This window comes from Eulemur rufifrons, chromosome 30 (genome assembly GCF_041146395.1).
Source record: "Eulemur rufifrons isolate Redbay chromosome 30, OSU_ERuf_1, whole genome shotgun sequence".
Taxonomy (NCBI): domain Eukaryota; kingdom Metazoa; phylum Chordata; class Mammalia; order Primates; family Lemuridae; genus Eulemur; species Eulemur rufifrons.
The window spans coordinates 59,746,066-59,768,076 of record NC_091012.1 but is presented as its reverse complement, the minus strand read 5'-3'; the positions used below and the strand labels follow the sequence as shown (position 1 = coordinate 59,768,076).

The 22,011-nt window shown below is 38.3% G+C and overlaps 1 protein-coding gene across 4 annotated transcripts in view; it reads left to right on the top strand.

The window, feature by feature from the left end:
- The window catches only part of PAK3 (p21 (RAC1) activated kinase 3), an 87,432-nt gene extending 66,404 nt beyond the window's left edge, over positions 1-21,028 (top strand). For all 4 annotated transcript variants that reach the window (XM_069462934.1, XM_069462933.1, XM_069462932.1 and 1 more), the window contains 3 exons: positions 142-338; positions 17,304-17,441; positions 20,939-21,028. In XM_069462934.1, coding sequence (XP_069319035.1) covers positions 142-338; positions 17,304-17,441; positions 20,939-21,028 — 425 coding nt within the window. The remainder of the gene's footprint in view (positions 1-141; positions 339-17,303; positions 17,442-20,938) is intronic.
- Positions 21,029-22,011: the final 983 nt, after the last annotated feature.

Sequence of the window (22,011 nt, the reverse complement as noted above, 5' to 3'; positions counted from 1 at the left end):
AATCAGGTAACAAAAGGATATGAGCTAGGCAGTTGTGGAAGCTCAGGATGTAACAAGGGAAGGTACAGCCATATCTGAAAGTGACCTATTGTAAAAAGAAAATAATTTGGGTTTATTTTAACTGACTTTTCTTCTCTGCAGCTGATTTTGGGTTCTGTGCCCAGATCACACCTGAGCAAAGTAAACGAAGCACTATGGTGGGAACCCCTTATTGGATGGCACCAGAGGTGGTGACTCGAAAAGCTTATGGTCCGAAAGTTGATATCTGGTCTCTGGGAATTATGGCTATTGAAATGGTGGAAGGTGAACCCCCTTACCTTAATGAAAATCCACTCAGGGTAAGTCAGAAGAGAACTCAGGTACTTTATTTGCAGGAAAGGGGAAAGACTAAATGTCATTTCTTGCTTCCACCAAAAATGCCCAGAATGGGCTCGTTCCTGGGACAAGTAACATAGACGCACCAAGTTATAATTTTCAAAATTACTTTGAGCTTTTTAAAGTTTATCTTATCATGTCTCAACAGTTTTCTAAAGTGCATTGATATCAGTATCTCTAAAGATAGGGGTCTTTAAAATTCCTGAGTATAACTTTCTATTGTAAAATAAATGCAGCTTTTTTTAAAAAAAAAAAAGTGAGATGTGGGAAGAATGAATATTTTTATCATATGCCATGGTTAAATGGTCTATCTAGGAAACACTTGCTTTATAATTACTTTAACAAAGTAAATAAATGCATTTCCAGAACAGCTGTAATTTTTTCAATTGGATTTTCTTCGTTATCAGTAATGATTTATTGAGCAACAACAGCTTGAGGGGTATTGAATGGAACACAGAGATAGACAGAGCGCCAGCCTGGTGAAATCACAAATTTAATTAGACTGTCAAGTAGAAAATGAATGGAAATAGTTTGGGTTGGGTAACTCAGTTTGCTACTGCAAAATCAGAGGTTTGGTCCTCACGTGGTCTGGTTACCCCTGCAAAGAGAAAAGCTCCATTTCATAGTCTAACCCTACCATCTTTATTCAGAGATGTGCTGTTGATCATGAAGGGTAAAAGCAAAGCAGTATGAAAGAAATGCTTGCTCAGCACAGAAGTGAGCCAGTAGCTATTTTGTTGTACATAGCCTAACAGCGACCCAGAAGCTGTGTTTTATATATATATATAGACATCACAATGTTGAAAAAGGAAATATGTACAGATTCAAATTCTACTCTCAAAACTCATCCACAGTGCCAGTGTCAAAGGCATCTTGCGTATTGTCTGCATCATTATCACTAAAAGTCTAAAGTTGACTTTTACCCTTGGTATACAAAAAACACTGTCCTTAGTAAAAGTAAAAAAGTTTTCACATTTAGCTCATAAAATCTATATTCCAGCTAAATATATGTAGCTTTCTATGCATGTAAAGAGACCTGTGAACTAATTGTCTAGTCATTTTTGCAGTTGAACATTTTGTAGTTGGGAGCTGCATTCCCTATGTCTGAAGAGGGGAACAGCCTCCTCCAGACTCCCTCTTAATTCGTCTCTGATATTTGGCCTCTTGTTCTAGTCCCTGCGCTGATTAGAAAACAACAGATAAGAGTGAATGTCCTCATGAATGCTATAGGCGATTGCTCTGGTCTCATGAAACAATCTGAAAGTGAGATGTGCACATTGATTAGCTGCCTGCAGGGCTGAGTGGAAAAGAAGGGGCATTTTCCCACCGTTTGTGGGTCAGTCCTCCATAAATTTAATCAAGTCCACCCCTGACCTATAGACCAGTGCCTCAGGATAATTACATGGGCTTTTCCCTATTGTTTAACCACCTTCACCCATTAAGAAATAGCACTGAAAGAACACATCAGGCCTCTTGTTTCCATGGATTTCCTCCTCGAAGTCTTAGGAGTTTGGAGGCACTAAACGGATTATGGCTGTTTTGCTTTCTGCCTTCTAATGAGTAATTTACAACCTGCAAAATTTAAGGATTAAATAAATGGCTCTATAAAGCAACTAGTCTCAGTAATGCATTTATTACCTTCTTCAGTCCCCCATTACAATTGATCACTCTTTAGCTAGGCTGCTAATTGTTAGCAAAAAGGAAACAACTTTTAATCTTTATGGGCATCTTCTAGCCTGGAATTAGAACTCATAATTAACAGCTTGTCTCTTAGAATCCACAGCCTAATATCTAAACAAGTACTTGCCACAAGGTTTAGGAAGCCTTCATTAAGACTGTAACAAAAAGATCCGTCAGAAAGACCACCCTGTTGAATTCCACTGATAAGGATTTGCTCTAACTTTGCTCATTACTCTTCGTGTGTGATCAGCCTCCAATTAGTCTATCAGCAAGTCCATACTGAGCTAGTCCTATTCTGAGTCTATCTCTCCCAGGCACCAGAAGTACATTTTTTAGTTTTGATGTCAAATATGTTTTCCTGGTGTTCTCTTAAATAAAACACAATGTCTCAGGCTATATGCCCTTATTTGGAATTAGGAAACTGTAGTCACTGAAACCATGGGGAGATTGGAGAGAAAAAGATATAAACATGAGCCCGTAGGGAGCCTACATTTTCTTGGATCCTGGTGACCAGGCCATGTGTGGGGAGAAAGAGAATCATCCAGAGCTTTAGGTATAAAAGAGTGCTAAATTAGTCCTTCTTTCTTTAAAATCCTTCTAACACAACCACCTGTCTGCCATTTTAGGCTTTCAGGTGGAAAGAAGTGGAAGGAAGAAAGTAAAATAAGTGGGAGGAAAACAGAGTGGTAGAGGACAGAGTAGCATGTTAATATGAAAAACATTCAGTCCAGTAGTCAGGTAGATTTGGCTGTGTCCTGGATTCACAACCTACATGCTCTGTGACCTACTGCAAGTCACTTAAAACCTTTCTAAGCCTGTTTCCTATCTGTAAAATGAGGATAATATCTATCTTGCAGAGTTAATGTGAAAACTAAATGAATAATGTGTGTAAATCACCTATCACAGTGTCCAGTTCTTTGTAGGAAATATATATAGAGAGAGAAATTTATATATGAGTAGAAAAGTAAGAAAGGAAAAAGAGACAGGATGCTTAGAGTGCTTTTTACCCACTCATGAAGGGAGATTGGATTCACCACTCCCCCAAGAACTTCCCCTTCACACTGGCAGCACCACCATCCCCTTAAGGAGTGGAGGGTTCTGTACAGTTCAGTACAATTATCATGAACAGGTAAAACTGAACAGAAGAGGTTCAAGGTGAAGTCTGGGGCTATGCGTTTGAAGGTTGTTTGTGCTTCACTGTGGGTTTTGTGTGTGTGTGTGTGTCTGTGTGTGTGTCTGTGTCTGTGTCTTGTGTCAGTTCCTGCTGAGCAGACTCTCTATGAATATTGCCTATTAACATATCGATGATGAAAGAAATTAGCTACTTTTACCCGCTAGTTATAAAGTGGTTGAGATTTTTAAAATGTAAATTGCTCTGTACTATTTGACCTAATTTGCTCATAAAATGCCTTGTAAAGGTCAGAGAGTTATTAACCGTACTGATGTTATGAGGTTGGTACCCTTCCAGAGACAGAGAGGAGACAAGCTTCTTACCGTCCCCCACTGCCTGAAGTCTTTGCGCTCAACATAATTGGCCTTGTACATGTTGTTCTGTGACCCGTGGACAGTTTTAGTGTAGTCTCCAGTAATATAGTGCCTTGTTTCTTCTGTTTGCCAAAGTAAATAGGGTTAAAAAATCTAACGTTCTCTACGGATATACAAATCAAATGCTGGTGCTCTGCTGATAACTTCAACTTTTTTGTTAATCGAAGATATATTTTTTAAAACCTGGGATTATCCTATAATAACCTGATTCTAAATAAGAAGGCACAACCATTTTTGTAAAACAAAACTTTGGTTTGTTTTATTCCTCAGCACTAAGTGTATGCTTCCTTATTAACTTTGCACTCACACATAATAGAGCTGTTCTTATCAACAGGTTTTGGTGGGATTTGGTATTTGTGAAATGTCTCAATGACGTCCACTTGAACTCCCTACTGGACCCTTTGAAACCCTTCTTTGTGTGTAATTTTTAAAATATTTATCGAAGTTGAAATGAACTTTAAGTGTTCTCTTTCTACCCTTGCTTTAAGCATCCATGAAGCTGTATCAAAGGCTGCATCACTAGAAGACAGTTATTGGTGTCAATGCTAAAAACTGTATTTAGTATAGTGTGTAAACCACAGATCCTATACCAGTGGTTCTCCTCTTCGGTTATGCATTGGAATCATCTATGGAGCTTTAAGAACCAATGATGCCACAGTCCCTCCCCCAGAGAAAATTGGTAACCAGGATTAGGCCAAATACAAAACTATGTGGCAAGCCCTTTATAGAATACTGTCCAGGCTGAAAACAATTCTTTATCAGCCCTCCTTGAGCATGGTTGTCCCACAAGAAAAGAACACAGTATCATTCTGCCCACATTTCTCCATTTTGTCTAAAAAATTATGAGCAACACTGTCAAAGTCTAGTTGAAATCTTGATGTGCTGTATGTCGTTGTCTGGTTTACTAGTACAGTAACACTATCAAAAAATATATGGCATTAGTTCAGCATATATGTCCATATTATGCCATTTCTTTTTCAATTTTGCTTCTTCTGAAAATGGAGTTCATCATTAAAATGTGTTAGCTGCTGTCTGAGTACCTAGCACATATTGGTGCATGATAAAGTTGGACTGATGTCCGACTACTCATGATTAGGAGTGCATTACCTGTATGGCCGGGTGGGGGGAGGGCAGAAATCTAAATTCAGACCTGTTTTCTAAACTAAAGGCTTCCTACTTGCCTTTTCTCCACACTTAAAGCACTGCACAAATTTTAGTTAGCCTTATTTTTTATTATAGGAACAGGGGAATTCTGGTTAGCTTGTATGTCTAGGGAAGAGAGTTAAGTAGAATAAGAGAATCTCTAGCAACTGAAAAACAGCAACTAAGGGCCAAACTGCCTGTAGCTCCCTCCAACCACTGGAACCTGTGCTATGGATTGGAATGTCTGGGTTTGATGGCGCATGCTCATTTGGAATTAAACTCAGACATAAACTTCCTGAGTGCCAGAGGAGCAAGCATACTTTGCTAGCACTCGGTCAATATTGTTTTGAATGTATTTCAGGAAGAGCTGGGAGCATTCCCTTCTTTTTCCGTAAGCCACTATGGAACAGCAAGGTTTATTGATGGTTTGTTGACACTCCTCCTACTTTGAGGGCAAGCCTATGCCTAAAAGGAGGGGTGAGTTGGGATAACTACAACTAAAATAATTGCAGAACAGTAACAGGGTTCTTTTTAATCAGAAAAAAAATATTGCCTGTCAAAAGATAGATGGTTCTTAAGAAGCATTGGTTGTCAGGAATTTAGCATAGGAAAAATGGGACTTAGCCATAGGAAAGCTGCAAGTCTCATTTAGATTGTAATTCAGAAGCAGACAGCTTAAACTGGTGAGTTACAGCCCAGAAGACAGCCAAAGGAGAAATTGATTCCATAGCAAACTAAATCCAGGAGTCTCCGACCAGGCGAAGAAGAGGGAAAGAAAGTTTTAAATTGTGGTGACTGGGGACCCACTGTTGGCTAAGACTGATATTCCCTTATCCTACCATGATCTTATCATTTCTCAGAGTCTTTATAGCATGGTTTGCGAATAAGCCAAAGATGCATATGCCTATTGCCCTAACAGGTACCATACTTATAACTAAGTAGTTCAATCCCTCGAAATAAAGTTCATTCTAAAGAAACAAGTCATGGAGTATGATGATGGACATTTGCCCAGTGAAATGCCCACTCACATGTTTTATCCTATGGCTTTTGAATCTGTGTTTTTGCCAATGAGAAATGACTTTACCAAGAAAATCAGGGTTTTCTTGATAATTAAGATCATTTCTGACCTCTGTCATCATTTCAATTTATTATACCTTTACTAACCTGGTTGCAACATCATTGTAGAAAATTCTTTGCATTCTAGTAAAAGGATACTCTGAGATGTCTTAGATAAGCCTCTCTGCAGAGGAAGTTAAATTGATTAAGGCAATCTTAGCTCTGTAGCTGGGAGAGCCAAAATTCCAACATTATTCCAAGAATCAAAGCTGACCTTTTTGCTGTAGCTTGCTTTTTTTTTTCTTTTGGTAAAGAATTGCCCTCATGCTCAGATGGCAAAATTCATCAGCACTCTTCATCTAGGAGTGGCCAATGAATGTGAGGGAACTAGATCAGGAGCTTTCTAGTGTCTCTACCAACTGTATACATTAATTGTGAGTTGAAGAGTGAATTGTATTTCCAGATCTGCCAGTCAGGAACTCCATGACCTTGTGTAGATTACTTTTTGCTGAGCTTTCATTTTCTTATTGCTACAGAGGAGTGGACTTTGACTAGATTATTGTTTACCAGTGGACTGCACAAAGCCCTAGAGTTCCATGGAATTCCTTAGAGTATTGAAGAAGCCAAGGGGGAGGTCACCTGGGTAGGGCTCTTGGTTCCACCAGAATACTTCCTCTTTAATTTGTTTTCTACACTGAGCTGTCACAGAAAGTTTACTTAAATAAAGGGGAAACTCCTGGGTCTCTTACTCTGATTCTATGTGCTTTGACTGTAGACAGGCTACAGCCTTCCCTGACTCTGCCAAAAAGGCCATGGTTTGAGTGCGTGTTGTGTTTAGAGTGCTTCCAGAGGAGTGATCTTCAGAAACACTCCTCAGAGACATCTCTCTCATCACTTCTGGACTAAATCTGTATCTTGCAGAATGGAGAGATGCCCCTTTTCCTACCAAGCAAAGATACTTGATTATGATGTGAAACATGCTGCATGTGGGACTCAGTAACCTCACTCTGGTAATAATCTTGGGGAGAGGCCAGTGAAGAGCACTGTAGTGATAAAGCTGTTGCAAGGACACATGGTCTACACTCTGGGGTTTGATGGAAAGAATTGTATGTTGTTATGTGTAGAGCTGTTCAGCTGAGGAACTGCATATAAAATAGAAGTTGAAATTATAATAGTTTATGTGAGCAGTACTGTATGTTTCACAGATCATATCACAGTCAGCCTGTTTTTATCCTAATACGGTAATTTGGAAAAGCCAAAAAAATCAGAGAATTAGTCCTTTCCTGTACTAATGTTCTGAAATGAGACATGAACAAATGGATAATGTTAAATGATACCTTAAAACTAGAAATTAAGGGTGGGTTGAAGACAAAATGGGAGGTGAGGAAGTTGATATACCAAATATAGGCAATGTTATGAGATATTTTGTGTGAACAGGACCAGAGAAAAATGGAGCAGTAGCAGAATGGGACCTAGGATCCAGGTCCCCTTGACCTCCCAGATTGTCTAGCCTTTGTCTATCTTCATTTCTCTCTCTTTTCATCCCATTAACCACCTTCTTTCTCATTGTCCTTTGGCCTACTTTCCTCTGCTCCCTCTGCTTCTCACAGCTTCTTTCCTCTACCTCCTGTGCCATTTTACTTTTCTTCCTTTCCTATCTCTATGCCTACCCCCACCCCGACTTCCAAATCCCCTATAGTTCCAAACCTTGGGTACTGCTTGGACTGCCAGGGTTGCTTCATGAGCACCAATAGCCTACTCCACATTTCTTAACATGCAATATTAATCCTGAGAATGAGCACATGTATTGTCAGAATCATCTGGTATTTATTTTACAGCATTGGTCAGTCCTTTGTGCTTGAAAGGAGTGGTGTAAAGCTATGCTAACACCTAATCAGTCAGCATTACCTAATTACCTTTTACTCTCAACCTATAAGGGGATAGATATAAAATAGGTTCATTTTAAATAGCTTTCTAAAGATTAAACAACAAAACAATAATAACTAAGCCCCTCCTGTAATTTGGTGACAGATGAGATCTTCTATGCAAGACAAGTAGGGAGCTAAATGAGACCACATTGCTTATTCAGCTACCACACTGGACTGTTGTGTTGAATAAGTCAAAGCATAGATAGAGTGTTTGTTGTCATGTAGTGATTTCTTTGTGAACATTTGGCCCCATTTACTGTCTTCTTAGAAAGAAAGAAATGTCAGGGTCTTTCATGAAATCCATAAACACATCAGAGGCAGTAATACACCCCTACCTTTAACCTCTGAAATCCCAGATCATGAGTAAACTAAGGCATAAGGTTTCAAATCACTTGTTGCTAAATCTCTCTCATAAAACACTCAAAGTTAGTTGAAAATTCTAAAATGAGAAAGGAACCAGGACAGCAGTAGGTTGCAGGCAACAACTAGAGTACAAGCAGCATACAAACCCTCAACATAGATATATACCGTCAGCCCTCTGAATCCATGGGTGCCAAATCTGTGGATTCAACTAACCATACAATCAAAAATATTTGAAAAAAAGATAGTGGTTGCATCTGTACTAAACATGTACAGACTTTTTTCTTCTCATTATTCCCTAAACAACAGTCATGTGCCACATAACAGCATTTCAATCAACAATGAACCAAATATACAGTGGTGGTCTCATAATATTATAATGGGAAAAATTCCTATCACCTAGTGACCTCGTAAAGTCCGCATTACTCACGGGCTTGTGGTGATGCTGGTATAAACAAACCTACTCCTCAAGAAAAGCCTCAGGCAGGTCCTTAAGGAGATAGTCTAGAAGAACGCATTGTATTGTAGGAGATGACAGCTCTATGCATGTTATGGTCCGTGAAGACCTTCCAGTGGGACAAGATGTAGAGGTGGAAGACAGTGATATTGATGATTTTGAACCTGTGTAGACCTAGGCTAATGTATGTATTTATTTCTTAGTTTTTAACAAAAAGGTTTAAAAATTAAAAGAAAAAAACATTTTAACTATAGAAAAAAGCTTATAGAATAAGGATATTAAGAAAGAAAATATTTTTGTACAGCTGTACAATGTATTTGTGTTTTAAGCTAAGTGTTATTACAAAAGAGTCAAAAAGTAAAAAAAAAAAAGTTCAAAAGTTTGTAAAGTAAAAAAGTCACAGTAAGCCAAGGCTAATTTATTGAAGAAAGAACATTATTTTTTATAAATTTAGTATAGCCTAGGTACACTGTTGATAAAATCCATAGTAGTGTCCGGTAATATCCTAGGCCTTCATATTCAGTCACCACTCACTCACTGACTCACCCAGAGCAACTTCACTCATGGTAAGTGCCCTATACAAGTGTACCATTTTTTAAATCTTATATATTATGTTTTTACTGTACCTTTTCTATGTTTAGATATGCAAATAGTGACCAGTGTGTTACAATTGCCTACAGTATTCAGTACAGTTACATGCTGTACAGATTTGTAACCTAGGAGCAATAGGCCATACTGTGCAGCCTAGGTGTGTAGGCTATACCATCTAGGTTTGTTTAAGTACACCCTATGATGTTCACACAATGATGAAATCATCTAACGATACATTTCTCAGAATGCATTTCCCATTGTTAAGCAACACATGACTGTATTTACATAGCATTTACATTGTATTAGGTATTATAGGCAATCTAGAGATGATTTAAAGTATAGGAGAGGATGTGCATAGGTTATATGCAAATACTACACCATTTTATATAAGGGACTTTAGCATCTGTGGACTTTGATATCCTTGAGAGGTCCTGGAATCAATCCCCTATGGATACCAAAGGACAAGTGTGTGGATGTGTGTAGACACTGGGCAATACCATATGATACCCTTCTACCTCTCTATCTGTTGTTCCCCATTTCCAAACTAGTGGAAAATAATTGACCTTAAGAGGGCCCACTTCCTCTGTAGAGGTAGAGGTGGATCAAGTAAGTCAGTTGCTCATGCACAGTGTACCTCGTTTCTTAAAGAGCCCTTGTCTGCCTCTGTTAGGAGAACTCCTGTCCCAGAGAATGGGAACAGTGCGAGGCGATATTGTGCTGTGGTCAAGGGCATGAATTCTGGACCCATACTCTCTGGATTCAAATATTGATTCCCCCATTACTAGTTATATGCCATTGGACAAGTTATTATTTTTAACCCCACAGGCCTCAGTTTCTCTGTCTGTCAGTTGGAGATCATAATAGAGTCTACTTCAGAGGGTGCTGTATGGATTACACAAGCTAATACTAATCAGTCAATAAATGCTTCCCATGGATATAATATTTATACAGGTATTGAGATATAGATGAATAGCCCTCATGCTTTTGTAGTTCAGTTTCATTGTACATTAAATAGATTTTTGTGGGCTAAGCTGGAGCCCATTTACCATGCATAATATGATTTCCACGGTAAAATGTGTTTTCTGTCCCAAATATTCAGCCCCCATAGAAACTTTTGTACCACACTCTATCCTCTTTGTAAAGTGAGTCTTTATATTGATACTAGGGACTCTCGTGGTTGCTAACACATTTCCATGTAAGTCCCCTGGTTTGTTTTCTAATGTCTTAACCTAAACTTTATAAACTGTTATAAAGAACTAAAGTCACAAACTGAAACTTTTTAATTAAATGGTTAGTACTGTTGCAAAACTGCCTTAATGAAAATTTATTGAGTACATATGGATTGTTTTGGGACTTCTTTGGAGAAATGTGGTAATTTCTACGATGACTGCTTTGATCTTCTTTAACTGAGGAAATTGCCAGTAAGTAAATTGAATTAGTCCTTCAACTGGGTAAACTAGCTTTCTCTTAGTACTTAGGTAAATTCCTTTGTATATTGGGGTCAGTGAAAACTTCAATGTTTGTGTGTTATTGCCAAGATATTTAGAGTTATTATGAAAAATTCTAGAACATCAGTAACTTCTAGGTAATGTATATATCACCATGAATAAAGCCACCATTTTTTGTGCAAATGTTGTATTTCTAACATTATAAATAAGGTCAGTAGGCCATGGGTCCTATATTGCCTTACCTTAGGAAGAAAACAGACCTCATTTAATGATGTAACAGATTAATTAGGAGCACTTTCTCTGTTCAAAATCAGCCAGAGAAGATAAATTTCTGAACTTATGTTTCAAGTTCCAGAGAGCATGAGTTCTCATCTCTTCCTCTGTGGGTTTGCCTGCATTAGATGTGTTGTGGTCATCTTTTTTTTTTTTCCAGTTTTCCCTCCCTTTGATGGTATCCCCTTATGTACACTATTCATGGAGCTCTCTTCCTTCTCTCACACTGAGCAGTGGATAACCAGAAGTTATCACATACCAGTCTGTTCAACTCAGAAAAGGTGCTTTTTTTCATTTTATGTGTATTTTCTTTGATTTTTAATAGGTCATTTTTAGGTTCTGAGCTTTAATACTTTGTGTATCAATCTGTTATATTCCCAGATCAGTTAAACTTATACATTTTTGGCTCTCATTTCATTCAGCAACAAAACCATTTATTGAGCACCTATTTTGAGAAAATTGCCATAAAATCCAGGGTTAATTATGACACAGTTCCTACCTTCCACGTACTCACAGTCCAGGAGGGAAGACAGACCTGTAAACAAATAACAAATATGCATAATACAATGTAAAAATAGACATGTAAACAGAGGGTTATGGGAGCTCAAAGAAGGAAATAGCCAACTCCATCTGTAGGCTGACCAACTATCCTAGTTTGCTTGGGACTGAGAAATACAAGACCTTCAGTGCCAAAACTCAGGACAGTCCCCAGAAAACCAGGGTGGTTTGTCATCATATCTACCTGAGAAAGATAGAGAAGACTGTAAAGAGGAGATACCATTTGAACTAGAGCTTGAAAAGAAAGTAGCAATTTACCAGGCATTTAAGGGAAGTGAGGATAGCATTGTAGGCAGCTATGAAAGAGTATTTCCTACTCAGGGAATGATAAACAAATTGGTATGAATAGTATATGAGGTTTGGCCAGTATGTATATGTGTGGGGGTGGGGAAAGAAGGGCCCTAAGGTGAGCAGAAAACAGATGAAAGCTGGGAAGGTGGGCAGGGACCAACCTTATATGCCATGCTAAGGAATCTTTATAATGTCCTATAGACCAGTGGTTTTCAAACAACTATAGTGATGTTTCAGTGAAACCTTGCTTGGAAGAATAAATAAATACAGAAAAAAAAGCAAAATTTCTTTTATTGGGACAGATATATGTGAGTAGAGGGTCCCAGAATCTCTATTCTCTTTCTTTCCCTCCTCTTTTCCCCTTAGCTGTTCTTGAGGGGCATTTTGGTAAGCACAGTTTGCAAACCATATAGGTGGAACACAGGGAGCCACTCGAAATTTGAAAGCAGAGGAGTGAATGACATGATGAGATCAGTGATGAGATAAGATTGTTAAGGAGGATGGACCACAGAATAAAAAGGCTTGAGTAAGGAAAACCAATTAGGAGGCTATTATAAACTTGTAACTGGCTGAGAGAAGCCTGAATTAAGCAAAGACAATGGGGATAGAGAGAAGTGGATGGGTATGAAAGACATCTCTAAGAATGGCATTAACAGAACCTGGTAGACCATTATAGTAAGGGTGGGGGGAGGGGAACTCAAAGATGATTCTCTGGTTTCTTATGTTAGAAGCAGCCAACTACTGTATGGGGAATCTCTAGTCTAATTTCTAATAGCCAGCTTATTTTCTTTGAGTTTTCACTCATTTGCATAAAACCAACTTATGATCACTCAGGCTTAGATCTGTTTCCTCACTCTTTCTTTGTCTAAGACTTGACTTTGCTAATAAAACCCTTTTTTTGCTGTCCTTTTTTATTGTCTACACCTGTATTTGCCTCTCGCTAGCAGTGCAGTGGATAGCAATTTTCTTTTTTACTAAGATAGTCCCAAGCTTATACACAGGATATATCCAAAAGTTCATTTTTAAGTTAGTTATTTGGAACTCAAAGTGCATTTTCCCATAAAAGAGGCATTATACATAGTGATTAGATTCCCAGGCCATCCACAAAGGCCAGTTTAGCCCATAACATGATGGAAAGTATGGATTTTTACAATAGAAATTAGTTGGAAATAATACTGTTGCAATTAAAAAAGAAAACAATAGTTGCAAAAGAAATAGTCTGGGTTTTAGTTTCCCTCAAAGCAGCAGTCCCAATCTTTTTGGCACCAGGGACTGGTTACATGGAAGACTATTTTTCCACAGACTTGAGCGGGTGGTGATGGTTTCAGGATGATTCAAGAGCATTACATTTATTGTGCACTTTATTTCTATTATTATTACATTGTAATATATAATAAAATAATTATACAACTCACCATAATGCAGAATCAGGGGGAATCCTGAGCTTGTTTTCCTGCAACTAGATGGTCCCATCTGGGGGTGATGGGAGACAGTGACTGATCTGACAGGAGGCGGAGTTCAGGCAGTGATTCAAGCTATGGGGAATGGCTGAAAACACAGACGAAGGAAGCTTCGCTGGCTCGCCCACCGTTAACCTCCTGCTCTGTGGCCTGGTTCCTAACAGGCCACGGACCAGTACCCGTCCACAGCCCAAGGGCTGGAGACCACAGCCCCAAAGGGTAGGGCTTGATGAAAAGCAGATTTAATCCTATGAAGACAAAGAGAAATTTTCTTTTAGTCAGGATCCTTTAAGATGAGGATTTTTGTGTAAATTGGACACCATGGCTTTTATTTTTAAAATAATGTTTTGGAGGGTTTTTAAAATAATAAAAGCAATCATACTCATTGTAGAAAATTTGGAAAATTGAAAAATATTTTTTAAAAATTAAGTCACCAATAATTCCACCACCCAGAGAGGACCACTGTTAACATATTGGTGTGTTTCAACCTTTTTTAAAATCAGTCCAACAATAGTAATTATAGTGCATCTTACATGATGAACTATTATGCAGCTTTAAAACGATATTCATGAAGAATTTTTTAAACATCAAAAAATATTTCTGATATAGTGTTGCATAAAAGGCAGCCTTGCATTTGATACCTAGTTTGGGGATGAAAGAGTGTAAACAGATCAATACTAATCAACCAGGGCGGGACTAGGCTGTTAGGCTACCAACCAAGACCCCCTATCATCAGTCCCACCCCCCACCAAAAACCAGTCTTTTTGTAGAAGTTCTGAAGCAGACATATGTGTTCTTTGAAGTACTGTAGAGGTTCGGAGCACTGGCTCCTTGTGACTTCTAGTTTTCTTTCAAATTACAGGGCATTCTTCTCCCTTGATGCACTTATCAGTAGCACTACTCAGGCTTAACAACCATGATTAAGGTCATTTCTTTGATTCATAAATGGAATGGAAAAAGCAGCATGCATTTCCTGATGTAATCAGGCACGGATTGAAGAGAGATGAGAAGGACCTGGGTAGAGAAGATGTGAATGCATTTGTAAGGAAGAAGATTATATGCAGTAGAATATATTGAGCTATGAATAGTGAAAGAAAAGTGAGATAAGGAAACAGTATAGCATGCATACAGATCTAGGGAGAGTGGAAAAGACTTAGGGAAAGGGAGAAAAGAGGTGTGTTTGTTTAGGACTGGGCTTGGCTACAGAGCAGGAAAAAGCAAGCAAAGGACGGTGAGCCTGGGGGAGTTATAGCCAGCTGAAATAAGAGAGTTCTTAGACAAGGCAGCAAATGTAATTTGCAGCAACTGATTTTCTTTTATTAAGGGAACAAAGATGGTTTGTGAGGACAGGTGTTTCAAGCACTAATCATCCAGGAACCAAAACACTCTGTTTGAACTTAATGTATCTGCTATGATTGTGCATTATTTGATTTTAGCTCAGTAATTTCCTAAAAGAGGTTTTTGTGTCCCTTTTCCACCCTATTTTATTTGCCTCTGACATATTTTGGCATGGAAGTCCTAATAGCTGCCACCTGCATTTGCTGTTCATTGTGGAAGGAATTGAAAATTACAAAGGAATGAGAGGTGGCGGAAGAGGAAGGTGTCCATTTGGAGGGGGGTGTATTAAATTTTACATCTTGGTTTTTAAATGTACATTACTAGGGGAAAGAACCCAAAGTTTCATTACACTCTATAGAAGCATATGGCATTGTAATTCTCACGCATCGCTGTGCAAGAAAATCTCCTTCTATGGCATTCTGTGTCTCTTAGGTTTGGAGTACATGTGTTGCAGATATTCCGAGTTATTAAGTACGGGGTGGGCTGCAGGTCTTTGAGCCAGTGGTTCTCAATATTGGCTGTAAATTGGAATCACCTGGAGAAGCTTAAATATACTGGTGCCTGGGTTCTGTTCCCAGAGATTTTTACTTAATTGCTCTGGAAGTGAGAACTGGGAATTGGGATTTAAAAACTCTCCCCAGGTGATTCTGATGTGCAGACAAGTCTGGGAACCTCTAGTTTAGCCCATTAATTAATTACCTGGATAGATTAAACCAATTGTTCTCAAAGTGTGGTCTGGCATCAACAGAGCACTTAGAATGCAAATTATTGAGCCTCTGCCTAGATTTACTGAATCAGAAATTCTGGAGGAAGCTCAGGAAGGAACCTGTATTTTAACAAACCCTCTAGGTGATTCCAGTGCATGCTATAGGTTGATAGCTACTAGATTAAAGAGACTTTCATGACCCTTTCCAAAGTACAACTGTGGGGGGTTGCTGGAAAGGAGAAGGGATGTCCTTACCAGCTGATGAAAACTGACCTGGGAAAGGACTTTGATAGAAATACTTGTAATAATGATATTAGAAGCTGTGGTAAGGAAAGGAAAAAGGGGATGATGATTTGCTGCAAAGGCCAAGCAAGTACAGGAGGGAGCCTGTCTTCATAAGAGTTAAGGAGTTGGTTACATGGGCAGACATAACGCTAGTGGCAGTACCTGCAGGCAAACTTCTACTAATTCATTAAGACCCCTTTCAAATGCCAAACTCCTCTGTGAAGCTTCCTCTGAGCTCTGGTATAAATTGCTTCATCCTTGTATTACTTAGCACTTACTACATTCCTCTATTAGCTCTTAACTCACTGTAAGTCTTTCTCCCTCACTAAATTGTGTGAGCTTTAAAAGCAAGATCACTCACTGTTTTATTCATCCTTGGATCTTTAAAACAATACCTGGTACATAGTATAATAAGTGCTCTAGAATTATTTGCTTAGGGGAGGCATCAGGAATGGCCAGCTTTATTGGCTACCAAGCACCTTCAAAAGATGGGTTTACCTTTGTAAATTAATCATGGTCCTGGGTTCTACTCTCTGATTGAAGGCTAGGGAGCTTGACTCTGTCAGCACACCTTGAGTTGATATCTCTTAGTGGTGACCTAACACACCACAAAGATCTCAGGGATGTATTAATAATATATACAATTATTAACAACTTATTATTTTACCATAGTAATTGTCAGGTGCCAGGACTACTACTACTGTCAACTTTTCTCATATTTCCTCTCCTTGTAGGTAGACCTTCTTGGGAAATCTAATTAAAATCAATAGGGATACAGCTGGCACAGGACAAAAGTATTTGAGTCTTTGGGCCCCACAGGTTGCCTCTCATCCAGGCACTGCCATCTTCTAGTTCTTTGTACTCTCTAATTCCATAATCTACTCTCTTCATCCTACGTCTTCTCACAAATATTTTGCAAACAAGAGAAGCACTTAGTAAATTACAATCACCTTTCCATTGTGCCTTTCCGAGGTTATACTCAGGTCAACATGATTGGATGTATGTGTGTCCCCCAACTCTTTAGAGTAACAGATTTGTAGGAAATCCTTTGGTTTAATTCCCTAGGTGCTTAATTATACTCTCATTATATAAGGATTTTTACTGGCTTAAGTCTCAGTGGACAACCTTATAACCTTATTTCAAAGTCTTTTGGATATGGGACACCTTACTGTCACCTCATTTACTGCCAAGATGAATCATTTATAAATGTTATAGAAACTTTGAAATATATGTGAATGTCATTCTCTAAAATGGAATTTTTTTTTCATATATGCCATCTCATTTATTCTTACAATTCTTTTGACACCAGTATTAGATTCAGAGAGTTTTAATTTAATTAAAACAGCTAGTACAAAGAAGAGCTGAATTTCAACCTCAATTTTTCTGGCTCTTATCATAAACTGCCTCCTGGCTACCCCCTTCAAACTTGACATTTTATAATATTTACTTTGTCTGTTTTAGCAAATTTTAATTTTCCTTTTACATGCTGATAGCAAAACTGTAAACAAAATGAATATGTATGTAGTATATGTATGCAGTATACACAGTATATATATGCATATATATGATTATAATAGAAGGCATAGAAAAACAACTCTTTTTGTGAAAATTAAGTAAGATTTTTTTGAGAGGAAACATTGTTTCTTCAAAGTTATTTACTATCTATAGAATATGTCTTAAAATTTATAATAAAATGGAATTTTTAAGACCCAGGATGTAAACCAGAAGAAGCTGAATTTGTGCCTTTTGTGCCAACCCATGATCCTAATATGTACATGCTGAATAGATTTTTCTAATTTTTTTCTATAGGCATTATATCTGATAGCCACTAATGGAACCCCAGAGCTCCAGAATCCTGAGAGACTGTCGGCTGTATTCCGTGACTTTTTAAATCGCTGTCTTGAGATGGATGTGGATAGACGAGGATCTGCCAAGGAGCTTTTGCAGGTGAAAATAAAATAGGACAATTACAAAGAGAGTCATTATATTGAACTTTTCCATCTCAGTGTGACAATAAGAGAGCTCCGTCAAGAAATGTCTAGAGTTAGGCTATTACCATTTGTTTTTAGACCACAGGCACATAACTGTAGGCATGCATCTAATACATGATTGATTGACATGTTGCCTTTCTTCTGAGAAGTTGGCAGTTAAATCTATAAGTCTCTTTTGTTCTTCTGGAGTCTTATTTTTCAAGGAAAAACAACTAATGTGACCCTGTGGTGTTGCTGTTTTGTTCTAAACTTTACTTGTACCCCAGGATGTTGTATGCAGGTGCTCTTGGCCAGAGGTAATTCTTTACATGACTATGCAGTTATTTCCGTGGCATTTGCTACTCTAGTGCTTTACTGGTCAAAGTCCCTTTGTTTTTGATGCCAAATGGTAGGCACTTGCTTGCCTGGGTGAGTACCATCCAGTGGTGAATGCCTCTGAAACCATTTGTCCTTCTCATGGCTCTCAGGGATTAGTATATATGATGAGAAATAGTACTTATTATGTACCACATTCATTACATAAATTATCTCATTTAGTTCTTCCAACAACCCTATAGGGTAGGTGTTATTATCCCATTTTATAGATGTGGAAATTGAGGCTCACACAGCTCTTGAGTGGCAGAGCTAGGATTTGAGCCCTGGATTGTCTGACTTTCCACCACACATCCCACACAAATCAATTTAGATAAAAAGATCTATCTATTGATCTGATAAAGCAGCACATGCCCAGGATTAATAGATTCATAGCTGGGACTTTTCCTCAGGAACATATATCAAGACTGGTAATATCTAAGAACAGTGACTGCTTGTTCTCTCTGTGACTTTGAACACATAAGCCAATTAAACAAAAGGTGCAACACATGGTTCTGCAGAGTGTTAGCCACAAATTCAATCTGTCCTAGCCCATCCCCCTCAAAGACAAATCTGTTCCTGTTGCATCTGAACTCCCTCCAGAGACAGAGAGCCACACCCAGGCAACAAAATATATATATTTTATATATATATATATATATTATATATATATTATATATATATATATATATAATATATATATATTATATATATATACCATCTCAACTCATATCACACCTGGGATAAACCTATTTGGAGGAATTAAGAGACTACATCTTCTCTTCTCTGCTACCTGTGAGCCTTTCACAGGTTGTCATACGGCCCTGAAATGTCAAATCTAGAAGGGCCCTTTGTTAATCCTCTAGTTTTTCCAGCCTCAAATTACAGATGAAAAACCTGCACTTTTGAGTCCTTTACTTCTACATCTTTTCACCTCTCCAACCACCCCACATACACATCCCGATACATTCCTGTTATGCTTTCTTCCAAGCACGAGTGAAGACATAGGCTCTGTTAGTATACCTATACAGGTAAGCAGATCATTGAATCAATCACCTAATTAATTCACTCCCCAGCAATACTTTTATATGAACTAGTCAGATAACTGATACAAAACTGTATTTTGAGTCTAAATTGAATAGTTTGTTTGTTGCATCTTTTCATTTTATATATGTAAGCAATAACCTGTATATCTCCTTAAGTCTACATAATTCCATTCCCTGACTCTAGCCTATCACTGCCATCTTAGAGAATAGAAAGTAGAGAGATACACAACATCCATGTCACTGGAAGGCTGGAGAAAAGACCCGGGTCTCATATATTTGTGTGCCTTTCGGTATGACCTAAGTCAGTTCTCTGTCCATCAGTTGATATTTATTGAGCAACTTCAATTTGCAAATCATAAGTGCAGTAGGTGATACAAACCTGGTAGATGCATGATTCCTACTCTTAAGAAGTTCACAATCTCCTTGGATACATGAAAAGATAATGCAAGGCTGTTTAGAGACTCATTCAAACCAAGTGGCTGTTCAAATAGTAAATAATAAGGTTGATTAGAGAAATACTTCTCCAGGCTAGGGCAATCAGAAAACGTTTACAAATAGGAAAGAGGTCTACTGGGCCTTGAAGGACAGATCAGTTTAGATAGGTTGAAGAAAAAAGGGGAAGGGATTTCAGATGGAAATGTTATGGTATAACCAAAGTCATGTAGGCAAGATTTAAGAGAACAGAACATAGAAAGTGTAGCTGAAGTAAATAAAGAAGCTACAGGAGATCAGACTATGGAGGGCCTTGAACACCAAGCTAAAGAGTTGGGGCTGTAGGTAGTGGGGAAATGCTGAAGACATCTGAGGGGCAAACATGATGAAAGCTTTGTTTAGGAAGATTCATCTGATAGTATACAGTAAGGATTAGCAACAGGAAAAAATGGAAGCAGAGAGACCAAGGGGGAGTATTATCATTTGGAATTAAATTGATTAGGCCTGAACCAGGAAAATCAAGAGATGATTATAAGAGACATTGAAAAGAAAGTACTTGGTAGCTGATTGCATGTAGAACATAAGAGAAAGACAAAAGTGACTTTAGTATATCAAACCAATGGTAGCATTCAATAAAAGAACAAGTGATAGAAGATAATACAATGGCTAACATTTCTTGACCCTGTATAGCTAACAGGGGACTGTCATTTACCTCATTCAACCATTATAATAAACAGAGGCAAGGATCGACCCTAAGTGCTCTGACCCCAGAGCCCCTGTAGCTTACATCACACAAGAGTCCTCTGTTTGGTAGACTTTAACATAACTTTTTAAATGTTGAGTTGAAGGTGACAGAAGAACAGTCCAGAGGAAATATCCAGCAGGCAATTGGAGAACTAGGACCAGAGCTCAGGAAAGGGATCAGGTCATACACTATGGGTTTGGGAGGCATCCCCATAAAGCTGATGATAGTTGAAACGTGAAAGGAAATGAGATCTGTAAGAAATTAAATTAGAAAAGGAAGATGATGGGAGCCAAGTTCTGGTATGTAGGAGGTAGGAGGAGGAAGTGAAACCAGGGAAGAAGACGGAACAGAGTAATCACGTGTGTGTGGAAGAGACCCAAGACAGTAGAATGTCACAGGCCCCAAAAGAGGAAAACATTTCAAGAAGGAAGGGATATTCACTTGAGTTATGTACTGCAAAGAAGCCAAAAGAGAGAAGGCAGAGGCACAGCTATAGGGTTTAGCAGGTAGGAAGCCATTGGTTTCAGGATAAAGTTCTTTAGCAGTCAACTGAAGATACTTTTCCAAGCATGAGGGCTCCTCCAGATAAATTCATCAGTTTCAAAGAATCAGAAAATCAGACCGTTGCAAACACAGTGAGATTTTACAAGATCCCTACTCAGTTTCTAGATTTCCCAGTCAGCTTCCAAAGGATTTCATGACACTGAAGGAAAGACAAAAACATATGAAGGACAAAAGCTCGCACCATTGTTAATTAAATGATGTTTAACTGGGTGTTCAAAATATATTTTAATAAAAAAGGGTTGCTTGAAAATGTAAAGTAGTATACTTGGAGAAAAGAATTCCAGTAATGTCTCTTTCTTTTCCTTTGTCTTGCAGCATCCATTTTTAAAATTAGCCAAGCCTCTCTCCAGCCTGACTCCTCTGATTATCGCTGCGAAGGAAGCGATTAAGAACAGCAGCCGCTAGGACTGCAAGCCTTACCCCTCACCATCTCCCTCATGAGTAAGACTGAAATAAAACTGTGCTGCAAGAAAGATGAAAGAAAAGACAGTCAAAGGGGTGGGGGTTCTTTAACTTTCAAATGAATAGAAACTTCTTATAAGCCTTTTTCCTACACCCTCAGATTACGTAATTTATTTGTAAGCCTGAATCGCAGCCCAAACAGGGCAGCAATGTTGAAGTGGCCATAAAGTGGTCACTTCCCACCGTGAAGCGAAAGAGCCAGTAGTGAATCCCCTCATTTTGTGCATTCACTTTGAAGAAAAAAAAGTTTCTCAAAGATGCACACTCCCTCTTCATAGTGTTGTGTTTGTTTTTAAGTTAGAGAGTAGTCCCTCTTGCATTCGAACCTCCTTCAAAACTCCTTACCCAATGTGATGTTTTTCACTTGCATTGTCATTAGATGTCCAGAAAAAAAGATGTCAAAATGTTTTTTTAAAAAAAGAAAGCAAAAAAGCAAAGCAAAAAAACAAAAAAACAAACAAACAAACAAAAAAAAAAAAAACAGAGCAAGTACTGTGTGAACATGTGGAAGTCCATGCCCTAATAGAGTTACAATCTTTTATTCTTCTTCTATAGTGGTGGCTTGGTTTGTGTACCTATTTTTCTGCATTTATATTGGAAAAGGTTTCTTTTAAGATGTTTTCCAAAAGCAGAGAGGAGTATGTGTGTTCAGGAAGGGCTTTTAAAAACTGTGTATCTAAATAAAGCTCAAATGGTGAAATCCTGCCACATTTTCACCATGATGCTTTAGAGGTAGTTGACTTGTCATTTATGGGAACTAGTTTGTTAATCTTCATGATACCTGAAAGAGGGCAGACACACTGAAACTGTGGCAATCCTACATGGTGAGTCCAGGTCCTGGACCTAGGAAATCCTGATAGGAGAAACCATATTTAAACAAAGAAGGAACTTTTCTCTAAGAGCCAAAATGGAAAATAAGATACAAG